At 40.8% G+C, this 17,832-nt stretch overlaps 1 protein-coding gene across 1 annotated transcript in view; it reads left to right on the top strand.

The window, feature by feature from the left end:
- The window catches only part of LOC101846818 (thymidylate kinase), a gene marked incomplete in the record, with an annotated part of 35,820 nt that extends 25,544 nt beyond the window's left edge, over nucleotides 1-10,276 (top strand). Inside the window, 2 exon segments of the mRNA XM_005099661.3 lie at nucleotides 3,776-3,967; nucleotides 9,457-10,276. Of these exon segments, the coding sequence (XP_005099718.2) occupies nucleotides 3,776-3,967; nucleotides 9,457-9,591 (327 nt within the window).
- Nucleotides 10,277-17,832: the final 7,556 nt, after the last annotated feature.

Genomic DNA, 17,832 nt, shown 5'->3' with positions numbered 1-17,832 from the left:
AGCAGGATTTATTTTTTATATTTTATAATAATGAGAGGAAAATATTATTTAATAGACTGAAATACTTAAGTCAAACAAGACCCCAGTACGACATTGAACACTGACATGTTGTTGACTGGATACATGTACATTGTACGCGTGTGTTCTCCCTTTTTCAAGCTGGTGAGCTAGTACATTTTTTTCGGGAAATATTGCTGGACACCCTGAACATTTTACTATTACTGTTTGGTCGGTCGGTCGTGGGGAATACACATTTTCATATTTCCCAATACTCATTTCGGTTTTCTGTGTTTGGCATCTCTGCAACTTGCTTTTCTCATCTTGTATTTATCAAACATGCATTTTATTTTAACTGGTGTCTGTGGTGCAGCGGTTAGGCACATCTAAACTGAGTTAACGGGGATGTAAAATAAAATTTTAAAAACCCTACATTTTATTTTTTCCTTCAGATGAAATAATATTCTATAAAACATGTGCATTTGAAGGCCTGAAATGGATTTGTAGTCTTCTTGAACGTGTGCCTGTGAAAAGTATCCCCATTGTATGATGACACGATACACCCGAAACAAATGGCAAGATACAACCGCAACAAAGTAAACAGGCTACTGGCTTACTTTTCAGATATTTTGGCTTTCTTTCTGTTCTATACAACTGTTTATATTGCTTAAGCTAATAAAATACATTCTGGATGTCTGCTTTCCGTATTTTAGTAATGATAAAAACATCACCGTACTGGTCTTGTTGTGTTTCTTCGCGCAACACGGATTGGCCTAAATAAAAAAATTTCCACTCAAAGTTTTTGAATTGTCTGCTTGTCATTTTGTCACATGCATGTGTGTGGTGTTTTAAGTAAAAATTTTAACTATTTCTGTGAAAATTGCAGCTACTATAGGTTGTTTTATGTTGTGCAGAGATACATTCGCAACGAGATGACAGGGCTCAGAAAATATCCTTTGCAAGTAAAACCGTCGAGAAAGTTATCTTGCCAACACAATTTCATGCAAAGGAAGAACCCTGGGTTTCCTTTAAAAGTATTTACAAGCTGTATACATAATAAAACACGTATAGATCTAGATCTATATATAATCATTTTATGTTATTTTCTGGATATTTTTAAAACTCTTTTTTATTAAACATGTCATAAAGTCAAATTGTGCCTTTTCTTTGATAAGAATAGCATTAGCAGTGGACTTTTTAGACAGTGAGTCACTGATTCAATATTTTTTTTAAAATATGCTAATCAATGAAAATTGCAAATTGATAAAAATAGTATAGTCCTGTAGAGGATAGCTGGACTCCGGGGTCTGTATAGCGAAATACTAGGTTTTAGGGTGTGAACCCCGGAGTCACCGTAGTGAAATAAGGTTTGGTTTAAGTAAGGATTGGTGGACCCCGGGGTCAACGTAGTGATACATAAGCAGGTTTAAGGTGGGGTCCGGGGTGTAGCGAAATACTAGGTTTTAGGACAGGTGGACCCCGGGGTCACCGTAGTGAAATAAGTAGATTTCTTTAAGATCAGTGGACCTCGGGGTCACCGCAGTGAAATAAGTAGATTCTCTAGGTTTCTTTAAAGATCGGTGGACCCCGGGGTCATCGTAGTGAAATAAGTAGGTTTAATTATAAAAGGATTGGTGGACCCCGGAGTCACCATAGCCGTAGAAGAATAAGAATGTTTAATTAAGGATTGGTGGACCCCCGGGACACCGTGATTAAACCTACTTATTTTACTACGATGACCGCATGGTCCACCTATTCTAAAACCTAACTAGTATTTCGTTAGGTAGACCCTGGGGTCCACCTTAAACCTACCTATTTCACTACGTTGACTTCAGGGTCCACCAATCCTTAAAATTAAACCTAGATCTCTACGTGTACTTATTTCACTACATTGACCCCGGGGTCTTTTATTAGAATAATTAGATCCAACTTTTTTTCTCTAAAATCTGTTTTGCGCAAACTTAAGACTTTCTCTACTAATCTACTTGTAGAGCACAGAATTTACATTGTAAGCCTCTGCTCAGTCTTTTACTTTTAAGTATATATAGGGTGACCTTATTTAGGCCACACTGTGTTTGAGTATGTGTTTGTTTTGTGTGTGGTTGTGGTGAGAGAGAGATCTAGAGAGAAAGAGAGAGAGTAAATGTAATAGTGTGTTTGTATGTGTGTAAATGTTATTGTGTGCATGAGTGTCTATCTCAGATGTACGGTCCAAATGTACATTATTTTGTTGAAATTTTACATAGAACTCAACTACAAAGCACCTTTATACAAAGTCACAGAAACATTCTTTTTGTGCTTATTGAGGTGCAGTACATGGTGATTTTACCTGCAAGGATTTAATTGGACAAAATGGGCAATATCTTTATAATGCTAATACTAATGGTCATAGACAAATCCTATATCATTATTAACAGCTCATGGTTATTAAAGAGTATGCAAAGTAGATCAAGGTAGTAATTTCGGATTCCTAATATTATGGGCATTCTTAAAAAATTTTAACTTGTTTTTAGCGCTTTTCTCAACGTAAAACGGATTCCGTTAAAAAACAACAACTATGACCTTATCTTTCTTTTTCAAGGTATTGTGCATACATCTGTGTGAAACTATTATATTCTATGCTTTCAAGTACATGAAAAAAGCTAATAAAGTCAAGTAAAATGTTCTTCAGAGACATAGATCTAGTAGTAGGCCCACTGGAACATTTTATAAACATGAAAAGATGACCAGAAAATAACAAAATTATCTTATGATCTTCACTTGCACTTGCATTTTTTTGGACAAATTATAGTCTACCTCATTATCTTTTTTTTCCCACATTTTTCTTCACTATTCTTGACAACTGGCATGTTTATCAGTTATTATCAAGGAAAGGAAGTGGATAGGCGGACCACGGGGTCTATCTAACCCCAAAAGGATAGGTGGACCCCGGGGTCTACCTAACAAAATGCTGTTTTAGGATGTGAACCCCGGAGTCGGCGTAGTGAAATAAGTAGATCTAGTTTTGACTAAGGATTGGTGCACCCCGGGGTCAACATAGTGAAATAAGTAGATCTCAGTTTATGTTATAGTAGGACTGGCGGAGCCCATGGTCAACGTAGTGATATTATAAGTAGATCTAGGTTTAATAAGGATTGGTGGACCCCGGGGTCAATGTAGTGAAATAAGTACACGTAGATCTATGTTTAATTTTAAGGATTGGTGGACCCTGGAGTCAACGTAGTGAAATAGGTGTAGGTTTAAGGTGGACCCCAGGGTCTACCTAACGAAATAGGACCTACTAGTAAGGTTTTAGAATAGGTGGACCATGCGGTCATCGTAGTAAAATAAGTAGGTTTAATCACGGTGTCCAGGGGGTCCACCAATCCTTAATTAAACCTACTTATTTCACTACGATGACCCCGGGGTCCACCGATCTTTAAAGAAACCTAGAGAATCTACTTATTTCACTACGGTGACCCCGGGGTCCACTGATCTTTAAAGAAATCTACTTATTTCACTAGGTGCCCCCGGGGTCCACCTGTCCTTAAACCTAGTATTTCACGAAAACGAAAGTGCCGACGGGGGAAAAGGGGACTCTGGCAGTCGGCTAGGCCTGGCACTTCGCACATTTGATTGACTGATTCAGGTGGGCCTAGCGATGGCATCGGCTGGCTCGTGGGTCGGGTCGCGATTGTCGGATTTCAGACGATTGTCAGTAAACATGCAGGCCTACTTTTTAATATTATATTGCCATGCCATGTTAAGTCTCTAATTTGTTGTAATGTCTCTTCGTCAGGGTTTGGATGTTGAGTGGTGTCGTCAGCCCGATGTAGGACTCATTAAACCCGACAAGGTCATCTACATGATGGTCAGTGGGGACTGTGCATCGCAGAGGTCACAGTTTGGTGAGGAGCGGTATGAGAAGCTGGACTTTCAGGTTAAGGTCAAAAATGTCTTCAAACAGCTGGAGGATCCGGATTATTGGCAGGTCAGATGGCTGTTGATATTGCTGTTGTTAGTGTCAGTGACTGCGGGTCTGTTTGTGTAGGTGCCGACCAGTTTATAGAAAATATAAGTACATTTTTGAGGATCCGAATATATGGAGGTCCATTTTTAGGTTGGAAAATATGAACTGCTCGGTGCAAGACTCTGTCATTCATATATGTCACTTTTCAAATTGACATATGGTGGAGTCTTGCACTAAGCAGTCCATATCTCTATTCTCCGTTTTCCAGTATTGCTCCTCATGGGCTTGCAGATGCTGAAGAAAAATGATGAACTTACAGAGCTTTGAACAGAGTGAAGGCACTACTCATGGCCATTTCTCACTTAATTTGCTCTAAAACCAAACAAATAATGAAAACAAAAAAATATGTTGTGGTCTGCAAACGTGCACATCATCTGGCTACCAGATTTGTAATGGACTTGAGTATTCTCGGCTATAATGCCGAGAGGGACGTTCATTCCAAAATACTGTGTGAAGGGACCAGTAAGCAATCAGGGAACCTTGATGCGGTCATCAAGGAAACGTTATGAGGCCAGGGGACTGTAATGCTATCACACTTGGATATATATGTTGCCAGGACCTCACAACATGATTTGGTAGTGTGCTATGGGGTTTTTAAGAAGCCATGCTGATGCGGTGGCCTCATGGTTGACGGACTTTGACCCAAAAGTTTGGAATCCCCGCAGTGTGATACTCTGTCCTTCGAGGCTTTTTAAAAAATTGTTTCCACCTCCCAGTGTCCTCTCGTGAGATCAAGCAATCCGCCTTCGAAATGACCTGTGTACTGTAGCAGGGTTCATTTTTGACACGAGCTCCGCGCCAATTGGCACATTGGGTCAGAAAATGAACCATTGATTGCACATGCACTGGGTCTATGGACACAAGCGCCCCACATGTCTACTTCATTGCTGTAAAATTTCAGATCCCTGCGTGTTGTACATTTTACGTACCAACTTAAAATTACCACCCGCCACCCATCCATTGATACAGTCCTTGCCGGCTTTAAGGACGGTCATCGGGAGAAAGCTTAAGGACTGGTGGGGCACCTGAGGTCTATTTTGGCTAATACAAGGCCTAGAGTGCCCATATTTGCTGTGGGACATCGTGTGTTATTGGGGATTTTAAATCAGTAGTTTAAAAAGTATATTGTGTGTTGGTTGCTATGGAAGCGGCGGCCATATTGGATTTTGTATACCTTTTTCAATCCCATTTTATTCCCTTATTTATGAACCGATTTACTTCTAATTTGACATGCCAACAGTAAATATGTAGCTCTTAAATTTAGCTTGTTGAAATTTTGATATATGCTTTAGTTTTTATTTTATGACACTTACAATTGGGATGTTGCAAAAAAAAAGTGAAAAAAAAAGGAAAATTCATGCTTACTAAGCCCATAAATCAAAAACCACTCCGTTAATCAAAAATTCAACAAGCCAAAATTTAGAACTAGGTGTTGTTGGTATCCTGTGAAAGTTACATTGGAATTGAACCATAAACAGAGCAGAAAAATGGGATAATATGTGAAAAAATAGAATTGTGAGAAAACAGCCGATACAGGTAAGAAAAGGCTAGAAAACATGTGCTTTCGCAGAAAAGCCTGACAAAAAAACACAGCTTTAGGGTGTAGCAAGGCTTACATACGTTTCTGGATATTGTTCAGGAAATGTCCAGGTACTATAATATGTAATAAACCCAATTTGCAAAATTTGACCCCAAGACCCGATTTCTAGGTGCCCCACCAGCCCTTAAGCGTGCTTAATGCCGAAGCGTGCTTGAGTGCGAAGTAGACATAATCCAGAGATTTTCATGTAGAACATTTCCTGTGCTATTTCCCTTTGTTTGTAAGTAAGCCTATAGCGGTCCCGCAAAAGCGTGCACTGTTATTTTTACCAGCCATTGTAGTTTTTGTTTGCTTGTTTGTTTTTGTTTTGTGGTCGAATGGGAAATGAAAACTTGATTTAGACGGCCAGTAACGATACAGCACACTAGGCCTACACACTGCTGGTGCGTAACAGTGGCCGCTGTGCCACATTCATACCACCGCCTTCACCCCGCCTCGCGCGTGATACACTATCACGATTAATGGATAGGGAGGGTCAAAGGTGGAATTGCGGCCAGCCTCCCTTTCACGTCTCCACGACTCTCTTTGTATTTTTGGGGGGTCTATGTGTAGCTTTGCCCTAGGCTAGATCCTATGTCCACGTGCGCGGCTGTGTGCATCTCTCTCATGCCTTCCTCTCCGCCCTTGTGAGTGTGTGTCTCTATCACTTGCGTTCTTTGTGTTTCTCTTAACACACTCCAATGCTGCGGTGTAAACTGTGTTCGAACTTCGATGGGTCATCATGAAAATATTGACTGTCTGGTAAATTAAGCGTGCATGAAGCCGAAGTTACCGTGCTTAAAGGCGTGTAGTGTAATTTATATAGCAAAATTTCGGTAAGAGCCGTTTAGCGTGCTTGTGTCTGAAACGTGCTTTATGCCGGCGTGCTTAAAGCCGGCACGGACTGCATTATTAAAACGCTCGAGCTGGAAACTACAGGGCTGCCTAAATCTACCGATTTTTCCGGTAGATACCGATTTTGGGCCTGTTCTACCGACATACCGATAAGGTGTCAAAACTACCGGATTTTCGATGGGTGCCGAGAGAATAAACAGAAGAAAAAAACATTCTGCACTGCTTCCATTCTTCTTTGTTTTTACGGAAATCCGTACATTCCGAAAGTTCCGTACTTGCCGCATCATCATATCAACTCCATGCGTTGAGAGAGAGAGAGAGAGAGAGGGGGGAGGGGGGGTCTTTAAAGTTTGATGTTCAAGTATCTTGGAATTGCAAAAACCTGACTGCTGGTTTTGCCCTTTTGCCCTTCCATATATAGCTGGGTTTCCCGTTCAATGAACGGACTAAAAAAGAATTGGTCGTCAAGTCATTGTGGGATCTGTACGTACTCCTTGTGAACGGAAGCCTCACTTGTTTACAAAGGCGTCTGAGAAGACAGACTTTCCCAAGATTAGATCTAAACGAAACTAATGAAAAACTGAAAATTAAACTACAGTGACTTCAGACTTCTTAATATAACTGTGCACTCTTTAAATGATTCCAAACCACAGTTATTTTATGGCCATCTAACGAAAGGATCGCAGTCGAATTTAGCACCAAGTAATAAAAGAAAACATGAGGCTAGATTAGATCTAGATCTATACGGGTCGCACACTTAAAATAGTGCTCAGTATTGCGCGACAATACGAAATAGTATCGAACGGAAATACGACTTGAAATAAACAAACCTGGCGGATGTTCTAAAATTACAGAGACAGAAGCGTCGGCCTGCAAAAGCAATCGGCGAAATAAAGAAATTTAGCTTTTTTCAGCAAAACTCTCAAATCTGAAAAAATGAAGGATGTCATGATCTGTAGAATATTTTAAAGAATATTTTGGCGGAAACCGCGTGTCGATCGATGCCGCCATTAAAAAGCCTTTTGAATAGCAAAATTCGGCCACCACAAATAGATAATACTAGCTGGGTTTCCCATTCGATGAACGGACTCAAAAGAATCGGTCGTCAAGTCATTGTGGGATCAGTACGAGTACGTACTCCTTGTGAACGAAAGACTCACCTGTTTACAATGGTGTCTTAGAAGACAGACTTTCCCAAGATTAGATCTAAACGAAACTAATGAAAAACTGAAAATTAAACTACAGTGTCTTCAGACTTCTTAATATAACTGTGCACCCTTTAAATGATTCTAAACCACAGTTATTTTATAGGCATCAAACGAAAGGATCACAGTCGAATTTAGCACCAAGTAAAAAAAGAAAACATGAGGCTAGATCTGGGTCGCACACTTAAAATAGTGCTCAGTATTGCGCGACAACGCGCGAGAGTATCGAACGGAAGTACGACTTGAAATAAACAAACCTGGCGGATGTTCTAAAATTACAGAGACAGAAGCGTCGGCCTACAAAAGCGATCGACGAAATAAAGAAATTTAGCTTTTTGCAGCAAAACTGTCTCAAAACTGAAAAAACCAAGGGCGTCATGATCTGGAGGATATTTTAAAGAATCTTTTGGCGAAAACCGCATGTCGATCAATGCAGCCATTAAAAAGCCTTTTGAATAGCAAAATTCGGCCACCACAAATAGATAATAGAATAGATATCCAGTCTTTGGGAGACCCATTGGAAAGACCAAACAAACCATTAACTTTACAACATTAAGCCCAAACTGGGACCGCGAAATCTTTCGGGCTTCTCCAGAAGAGACGAAGTCATTTTTACTCAATTACACATCGGACACACGGTCCTAACACACAAATACCTCCCTCAGGAATATGAGAAGCCATTCTGTGTCAGATGCGACACAGATTTTAACCGTTAGACACATTTTAACCGAAGGTCTAGACTTCGGAGAGACCCGAAGGAAATATTTTAGATCCAAAAAAATTGCAAGATCTGTTTTACGTTGTTGATCCCGACAGAATTCTGGATTTTATGAAGGCCATTGGCCTTTATGGAAAGTTGTGAATAAAATAGCTGTAAAATTGTTAATGTTATTTGAAAGTTATTTGAAAAACTAAGAACTTATTTGCCTCAAATTTTTAACATTCTAACATTTTAAAATCAGATTATTAACCCGAGCCAGGTTGTGCAGTGGACTGTTGTGAATGCAACCAACTTGTGTTTCGCGCGCTCATATGACCTTATGCAGTTGCGAGCTCCGTAAAACTCATACAAAACACACACACACACTGACACACACGCACACATATATATATATATGTCCCTGGGCAGTGCTACTGACTGGTGTCGTTAGGCCATTCCCAAAGGGGCGGATGTTAACATGTTCTTATGCACAGTAGAATTGTAAATGGGCTGATTTATCAATGTCGTGCTCATTCTGTGCAGGAATATCATAGGGAGAACTGCTGTTTTTTCTTTCCTCATCCTTACTGTGTGGGTGGTTGGCGGATGCTCTGGTGTGTTTTACTCCTTCTTTCCTATAGAAAGCTATCGTCCTTATCTCCCCTTTTTCTTTTTTATGTTTTGTTACTCTCTTGTAACACCTCTAATCTTCTGGCGCTCATATGACCTTATGCAGTAGTTGCGAGTGCCCAAAAACACTTACTAAAACTTAACATCCTTACTGTAGTCATGTTGCCTCTACTTTTATTGTATGTTTTTCACTCTCTTATGAACTGCTATTACCGGGGTGCCTTGAAGCAGACTTTGTGCAGTTGAGTCTAAAGAAGTGAGCAGAGTAAGCCTGATTCCCCATTTGGAATCTTCTGTTGACATCCACCCCTTGGCGTTCATATGACCTTATGCAGTTGCGAGCGCTATAAAACCTTACTAGAACTAAATTATACGTTAAATATATCTTGGCCTCCCGGGAAGCGTTCAATACAATCATCACATGTAGCATGGGGAAGTTTTAGCTTGCCAGTGGAAATAACAATATTTACTTCCCTTCCAGGTGGTGAACGGTGATGTCTCTGTCGATGAGGTTCACTCTCAAGTTTATCAGATTGCTTCAGAGACCATAAATGGCGCGTCAGAAAAGCCGCTCTTGAAGCTGTGGACGGATGGGACTGTTTCACAAGACAAATGAGGGCACTGGTATTTTTTTTCCTCCTTAAAGCACCAGTGGCAAGTGCTCTGGTATGGTTTGCTCCTTCTTTACCATTAAATATATATGTCGTCCTTATCTCTACTCCTTTTCTTTGTAGGTTACTTTCTAGTAGCACTTCTAATCATCGGCACTTATATTAATATGATCTATTTGTGTAGCGATTGCTGTAGACTCTTTGTAATATAATATGCGACAGCAGTAGAAAATATGTGGATTGGAATGTGAAATAAGAGCAGTTACAGATGAGCTGTTATGATTGGTTTTTCTTTCTTTATTGTATTTTCGTTTGTCCTTGATAATGATAGGTGCAGAACTTGATGGATTTTAACAGTAATAATAGGCCATTCCACAAAAAATGGGGGGGGGGGTGTTGTTGTTAGAGGCAGCCTTCTTCTAACATAATTTTGAAAACAACCCTGCCTTTCCCCCCCCCCCCCCAAAAAAAAAAAACAGCATGTACTCCTACTGTTTGTGTTGTTTGGAATTGTCTTAACAGATCATCACCTCTGCGTTTATGTGTCATTTCGGTTTGGGTTTTTTTCAGGCTTGTTCAGATGTACTCGGGCCAAAATTTTAATGTTTTAACTTTTTTGTATTGCAATTACTTATCTGTGGTTTTGGTTGCATAAATATTTTTTTATGAAATTAAAATACATTTTTCGAGGCCAATGAGTGGTTTATTTTATTAGCTTAGATCTAGATGTTGTGTCAGAATTAGATCCGTCACGATCATGATGATCTAAACAACCAGTGACGGTTCTTTCACTGGACAAGACCGGCGGCGCCGGTTACTTTTTGTCGCTGGGCATTAGACAAGAGTGTGATTGCTGACAATAATTTTCATTTAGTTTTAAGTAAACAAACATTAATTAACATTTAAAAAGAACTCGGCCGATTTGAAGCCCCTCAGGGAGACAACAGGGGTTCACTGATGTGTTGTCGCATGACAGAGACTCTTTCCTTCATCTTCGTTTATCATGCCGGCTCGTAACTTTCATTAAATTGCCTCTCGTCAAGCTGTGGAATTTCTCTGCGCGAGGCCCGCTCAGTGGTGACATCAGCCTCCCTGGCGAATTCAGCTTTTGCCCACAAAGCTCAAAGAAAGCTTCTAATTGCCAATTGACCTCTCTGTTACATACAAAGGAAGGACATGTCTTCAGTACAAATACATGTATTCATAATATTTTACTTAATTTCATCGGTTACATTTATTATTCAACCTGCCTCATATTACTGCTTGTCAGCATATTTGTAATCTTTAATGCCTATTTCATTTTAAGCCATCTCATGGTTCTGTTTGCTGTTCTGTTCATCGCCTACTTCCCGAAGTTACCTTACCTGGCCAAGGGCCATGACGCGAACTGCCGATTTGGAATTAAGGGATTTCAACAAGGAGAGAGAAGCGCCTCGTTTGGCTGTCTGAGTCTGGGCCTAAAAGAATACACCCCATCCCCTTTTCCACCTTCACCCAAGCTAGACTCTAATTTTTATAATTAGCATTTGACACAGTTCCCCACTGAGAAATTAGAACAGTGTTCTGAGAACTGAGAAGAGCAATGAAGAGAAGAACTTTTGAATATGCTCGGAAATTGTGTGCTAAATCTGTCCAATATTTGCGTGGGCGGGTGTTTAGTGCAGTCCAAGACAGAAGATACCAAGATGGGGACAACAGCCTCATTTTCGGTCCAACTGGCTCTCCTTGGTAACCAGCTTGCTGCGCGTTTAGAATTAAAGCGTAAACAAACGACCGGGAGAAAGAGCGCACTGTTCAACTCCCTGAAATAGCTGCCTACTTTGAATTGCATATATTATGACAGTTTTGCCTTGGGTTTTTTTTTTCATATATTCTGTTTGGTATTTCTTTTGACTTGTTTTTGTTCACATTTTGAATATAGTGAGTTGAGAAATAAGATTTTTATGAACGGGAAGCGGTAGTGAGTTGACCATGTTCAGTGACATGATGATGTAGATCTAGGAGTTTACGAAACGGTAGAAGTAGATTAAATCTTACAGCTTAAAAACGACAGAACAGCCAGTGGTGCTCTGCAATGAACTGTTCTCTAACAGAAAATGCAATAGATTGGATATTTTTTAAAACTAAAGATACGGTCCGATGTGCCGACGAGGGTGAAGACGGGATCTGCTAAGCAAGTCACCAGACTGTATCTTTTCTGAGAACGTTCTCTGCTCTGAGTCTTGGGTACTTTGCGGACTCTCAGTTTCTTGGTGCTACGGCAAACCAACTGAAGTGTGCAATACAGCCATACCTGTGTTATTGAAAGTTCCCAATCCCCATACTCTAGAAAGAAGCATAACCACCCCAAAAGGACTTAATATGCTAACGAAAGACTCCTGCTCTTTTACAACATGGAAATTCCTCAATCTTTAACATCATTTTCACAAGTAAGTTTTCCTTTTTTTAAAAATCGTGTTCATGTATCTAGCCAAGAATAAGCTATTTTGTTAAAAGTATTTGTATAATATAATGAATAATAGAAGCGAAACCTCATCACATTGTGTTTGTTAACAAGGTAGGCACTAAGTAATATATAGGCGCCCATCCTATAACTGTACTTACAATGAAGGGAGAAATGGAGTCGTTATAATAACAGTTCACCCCTCTTGAGTTCTCATTGACACGGTAGGCATTCACAAAGTATGCGATCTTCAACTTCTATCTTCTGTATTCTGCGTAAGATTCGTTCGTTGGCGCCACAGAATTCTACACAGTGTCGAATTCTGTGGTTGGCGCCCTCTTTGCAAATGCGCCCCCTTTGCGAACAGAGTTACCCTGCTTGTGTTAAAAAATCAAAGTGAAACCAACAAGTTTTTGAATAAATAAGATTTTTAATAAGAATTCAAATTTCGGAAGAACGCTTTTTTAAGATAGTTACGCTGACAAAAACCTCAGGAAGAGGCGACTGTTTTCTTCTCGTTTAATTTGACTGTAGAATGAGAGGCGAGAGGTAATTAAACTTTTAAAAAACCTAAAACTCCGCACTGAACGAACCCGAACAGCTGATGAACAGCAGTCGATCTGCGCATGCAAGGAGGTGCTATTCCTATTCTTCTTCTGGAGAAATGAAAGAGAGCTTCAAAACAAAGACTGCAGCGCCATCTGAAGCAATGAGCGGACTTCCGCGGACACTTTTTTGGCTGAGTGGACCATCTTGTTATGTATATTTGGTGTAGTGTAAGTAACTTGTACAGTGGAAACCTGATATAACAGGGATGGTGGGAGTAGAGAAAATGTCCTGTTATATCCGATCCCTGTTAAATCAGAAATGCAAGGAAAGTAAGCATTTGTGGACTAATCCAGCTGTACTTATTCATTGGTAGTTGCCCTAGTATCCACGAACAGGGGTTTTGGCACCAACTTTCTCCTTGCCTCCTTAAACCATATCAGAAGAGCTTGGTCCAGAGATTCTGCATCGGATAGTCTCATCTTCTTTCGATCCTGAGCAAACTTTCCATTGGAGTATGCTGCCACTATCTTCTCTCTATCCTTGATAATGGTGTAAATCGACCCTTGTGGAATGTCGAACTGATGACAAATCTCTGCCAGTGGAGCTTGCTTTTTGTCAACAGCCTGGATTATTTCGTATTTTTTGTCAATTGAAAGGCATTTTCTCTTGCGCTTAACATCGTTGGTGACACATTACGCGTGCGTGTTGCTAGGTTTCAGGCTAGATCAAGGTCTGCAGCACACCGCAGCGGTCTCTCGCTTCACGCTGCGTGTGCTCGCAGTGGCATGGCTTGCGTGGGCTTGCTCCATCACCACGTTACTCTCTCTCTCTCTCTCTCTCTCTCTCTCTCTCTCTCTCTCTCTCTCTCTCTCTCTCTCTCTCTCTCTCTCTCTCTCTCTCTCTCTCTCTCACACACACACACACACACACACATTCTCTCTCTCACTCTCCCACTCTCTCTCTCTCTCTCTCTCTCTCTTACTTTTTACACATTGTTAACGAGCCTTTGTTCCTGTTATAACCGGTAGGGCTCCGATGAGGCCCTGTTATTGCCGATAACTTTTAATATAGACAAAGAGTAGGAAAAAACGGGGGTTTTAAAAATCCCTGTTATTATTACCGGATCCCTGTTATTACCGGGCCTGTTATATATGGTTTCCACTGTACTCGAATGCGATTTGTTGCGAAACGATTTTCAGACTGCGACAGGTAGGCCCCTGTTGCATCATTTGCGGCGAAACCTAACGCGCCCCGTTATAAATTCGTTATGTGTAGTCATTCCGGATCCATTCTTCACATTCAAACTTCAACCACTCAAACGCACATAATTTATACACTATTCAGCCGATGTAGTGCAGCACTATCTGTCTTTGATCATATCCCAACCACCAAGCACCCACATACAAACATAATCTGTGTCTAGATTCTAGGAAGTTTTAACACTTTATGTACACTACTTGTACTTGTAATATAATGCAATAATGCATCTTCATGGTCTTGATACCACAGTGTGAGTATGACGCCGTGCGGGGCCGAGCCTTGTGGGGTCATGAAACCTGATATTGACGATAATGGTAGATGTGTTTGTTTTCCACCAAGTGCACAGGGCAACTTAAATTAGATCTAGAGACAATTGTGACCAAAAAACATTCTCTTTTTTCTAGGTGGTCTTTTTTGACACATCAGTGCGGGTGCTCAAGAAAACAGTGTTACCAATACAAAGAAATTATAACAGTTCTGTTGGGGAATTGCGTATTGTTCGATCAGTCAGTGAATGTGAGTTTTCGGTGTTAATTATCTACGCTGGACAGTAATATATGCATGTATATTATTATGATTTAATTTGCGAGGCAACGTGGTGGAATCAGGCGCTTGTCAAAACAATGAAATCAAAGAATTTGACTTGTTCTGTCCTTTTGGCAATTTTAAAAATCGATTTTTAAAAAAAATGCTCAGCAGGTTTGATTTAAAAACACATTCTTGAATGGATTTTACTGAAAAACATTGATCAAAGGTACCACAATGGTAACTTTGTAGTCTGGAATGTACTACAGCCACTTGAATTGCCCATATCCCACCAGCTGAACAATGGGAAAACATTGCATAACGATATGGTGACTTATGGGATTTTCCTTTTGCCATTGGTGCTTTGGCTGGAAAACATACTGCGCTAAAAAAACAACTCCATGAACAGTGGATCTCAGTTTTATAACTATAAGTATAAGGGGTTCCATAGACCTAGTATTCTGTCTCCGTGGTTTTATGCACCCCGCGTAATTTAGCAAAATTTGATCTTTTTTCCCCCCATAATTTCTGATTATTTTCCTTTATCATTCTTTGTTATAATGAACAGAATCGCATAATTTTACATTTTTGAGCTCATTTTGCATAATTTCAAAATTTTCCTGCTTAAAAAACGACGGGGACAGAGTATTGTACTTTTGGCTCTGTGCGATGCTGATTCGTGTTTCATATTAGTGGCCTGTGGTCAGTATGGTAGGGTCAGGGATGCTGGTGTCTATGGTGCTTCTCGCATTTGTGCTTCTTGAAGAAAAACAATTGAACTGAACTTCCTCGAAACAAAACTCAAAATCGGTGGATTGTACAATCAGATTTTATTGATGATACATGTACAGTAGTCTCCGCTTTCGTCATCTGACGGGTTTTTTTTACTACAGTGGAGTCCACTTATAACGAGTCCGGAAAAAACGAGAAGTCTGTTATAAAGGCACTATTCTAAAAAAAAACGTGTTTTTTTTCTCTCTTTACCTTTGTAAACAAAATACTGCTATAGCGCTATCAGACACACTTGCGAGTCGGTTATAGCGGAATATTGCTGCTGCTCAGGGCCGTCGAGAGCCAGGTCGGGCCCTGAGGCAGCAATCGCCTTCGGGCCCCTCCTCCCCCCGGCCCCACCCGCCCTCACCTGCAATTTAGTAACCCAACAAATGCAAGGTACATAGGCATATATAATCACTTCACTGTAGCATATCTATTAAATACCAACATACGCTCTCTCTCTCTCTCTCTCTCTCTCTCTCTCTGCCTGTCTCTTTGATCCACATCTTCACTACCCTTGGAAATGCATTTTGCGAAAGAGATGTTTGTATAAAACCTAATCCCCCGCCCTCATCCCCCTCACACACAAACACCCTAGCTTCCTTTGTCTCGTCCCCCTCCATCAAGTGCGTGGTGTTGTCAACATAAAATTAATTTTAATTTTTCTGATTTACCGGGTAGTTAAAAATGAAGTTAAGATGAATAAAATCCAATGACAGAAATTAAAATAAATTGTAATGTAGCATACCTTTTTTTTCTTACAACAACGGAGCCTTACGGGATTTAGCTCTAGCAAAACTGTCAATTATTGGTTCGTAGTCCAATTTTCGAGCTGGACTGGCCTCTATCATACTCTATGGCCAAAATTCCAAGACTTGAGAGTCTGTCTTGACGCATTGTGGACGGCAAAATGTTTTTCACCCGAGAAAGGGTACTGAAGGAACGTTCAGCTTGCGCAATTGTGACAGACAAGGTGCAGAAGATTCTCAATATGATTACAACGTTCGGAAACAAAGCATCCCGTTTCAAGGAATGAAATCTGTTCAGCAACTGAAGAGGCGGCAGCTGTCAGAATTTTAAGCCAAACAGATGCCATTATAACACATTCAAATGATGCATGTTACTTAAGAATACCAATCAAATCTGAACGTGTTTCTGGGGGGAGGTTCATTTGAAGAACAGTTTGAACAGCTTTCCTCAGTCCCCCGTTGTGAGCCTCAAAAAGCCTGACACTGTCAACACGTGCTGACCAACGTGTCTGAGACATACTGTGCAAAGAGCTGGGGATGTTTTGCTTCAAAATTTCCCACCTTTGTGGACTGGAGCTAAAAATGTTATACAGCTTCTGTACAACTCCAAAGAAAGTTATGACTGTAGAACAGCTTTCTGCAGAATGCACGCCACATAAATTCAAACTATGACAGCCACAGGGAGAGTATGTGGGAAGTGAGCACTGTCTTAAAATGTGAGCCTGTGCACATTATACAGACCTGAGACCACACATGTCGCTACCGTTGTCGTAGCCTTGGCCTCGGCAGTCTGCAATTGGAATAGGTTTTTTAAAATTCAGTGTATCGAGGATAATTTTAGCGATGTCTTCTCCTGTTTTCTTGTTACAATCTACACATTTCAGAAATCTTTTCTACTTTGTAGACATTTGTATTACTGTCCAAGTGAACATAACGCAAAATAAAAACAGTTTGTTCGACTTGTGAAGAGTCTGGTGTCGCATCAACGATAGTGGAGTAATATTTCGTTCCGCTCTTTCATTCAAAATCACGTCTGTCACTTTTGATGCGCAGCATTGGATGAATTCATTTTGACTTTCTGGTGATAGATAGTGAACTTGTAGGCGCCTTTTTTCTTTTTGTGATTTTTCAACTTTTGTAAGATGCTCTGCAACTGCAAGGAGAGGATCGTAATGGCCAATCATTTCCAGAAGTCCAAGAAAGCACTAACAAAGTTCTGTGAAGTTGTCAGATATACAGCGGGGGGTTCTCGTGGCCTAGACGTTAAGGTGTTGGTCTCTCAGTCAAATGTCTCCAGTTCGAATCCGGGTAGCGACCGAAAAATTTTCTTCTCTAAAATTGTCTCCTTTCACCTCCTGTCCAGCTCTCTAGCAATATTCTGTCGTCTGCTCTCGTCTCCTCTTTCTGCCCCAACCCCCTCGCCTCCTTTGCCCCCTCCTCTGGGCTCCTGACTCTTTCTGCAGCCTTTCTACTGCTACTCCTTGACTCCTTCTTACAGCTGCCTTTCTGCCAAACCCCTGATCTTCTGGTAGGAAAGATCTACACCTAGGATTCTCGGACATGGGCGAAAAATCTCGATGTCCCGCGCGCTCAGATGACCTTATGCAGTTCTGAGCGCCGTAAAACACTTACCAAAAAAAATAGAAATATGTATAGCTCAACTTGCAGCCAAAACATATTTTATTTCAAAGCTTTGTACGATGCGCGCGCTCTCTCTCTCTCTCTCTCTCTCTCTCTCTCTCTCTCTCTCTCTCTCTCTCTCTTTTCCCCTTGCTTGCGGGCCCCCTAAATCCCCGGGGCCCTGGGGCATTGGCCCCCCCTGACCCCCCCTCTCGACAGGCCTGTTGCTGATGTGCACATGGCATAGGCCAATTATACATAATGCAAGACCTCGCCAGTTGAGAAACTTGTTGCTGATCTTGCGAAACAAAGAATAGGAGAGCCCA

The sequence above is a fragment of the Aplysia californica genome, unplaced genomic scaffold (genome assembly GCF_000002075.1).
Source record: "Aplysia californica isolate F4 #8 unplaced genomic scaffold, AplCal3.0 scaffold00221, whole genome shotgun sequence".
NCBI classification, from domain to species: Eukaryota; Metazoa; Mollusca; class Gastropoda; order Aplysiida; family Aplysiidae; genus Aplysia; species Aplysia californica.
Note: the sequence above shows the minus strand (reverse complement) of the source record. Positions and strands in the feature narration are given on the sequence as shown.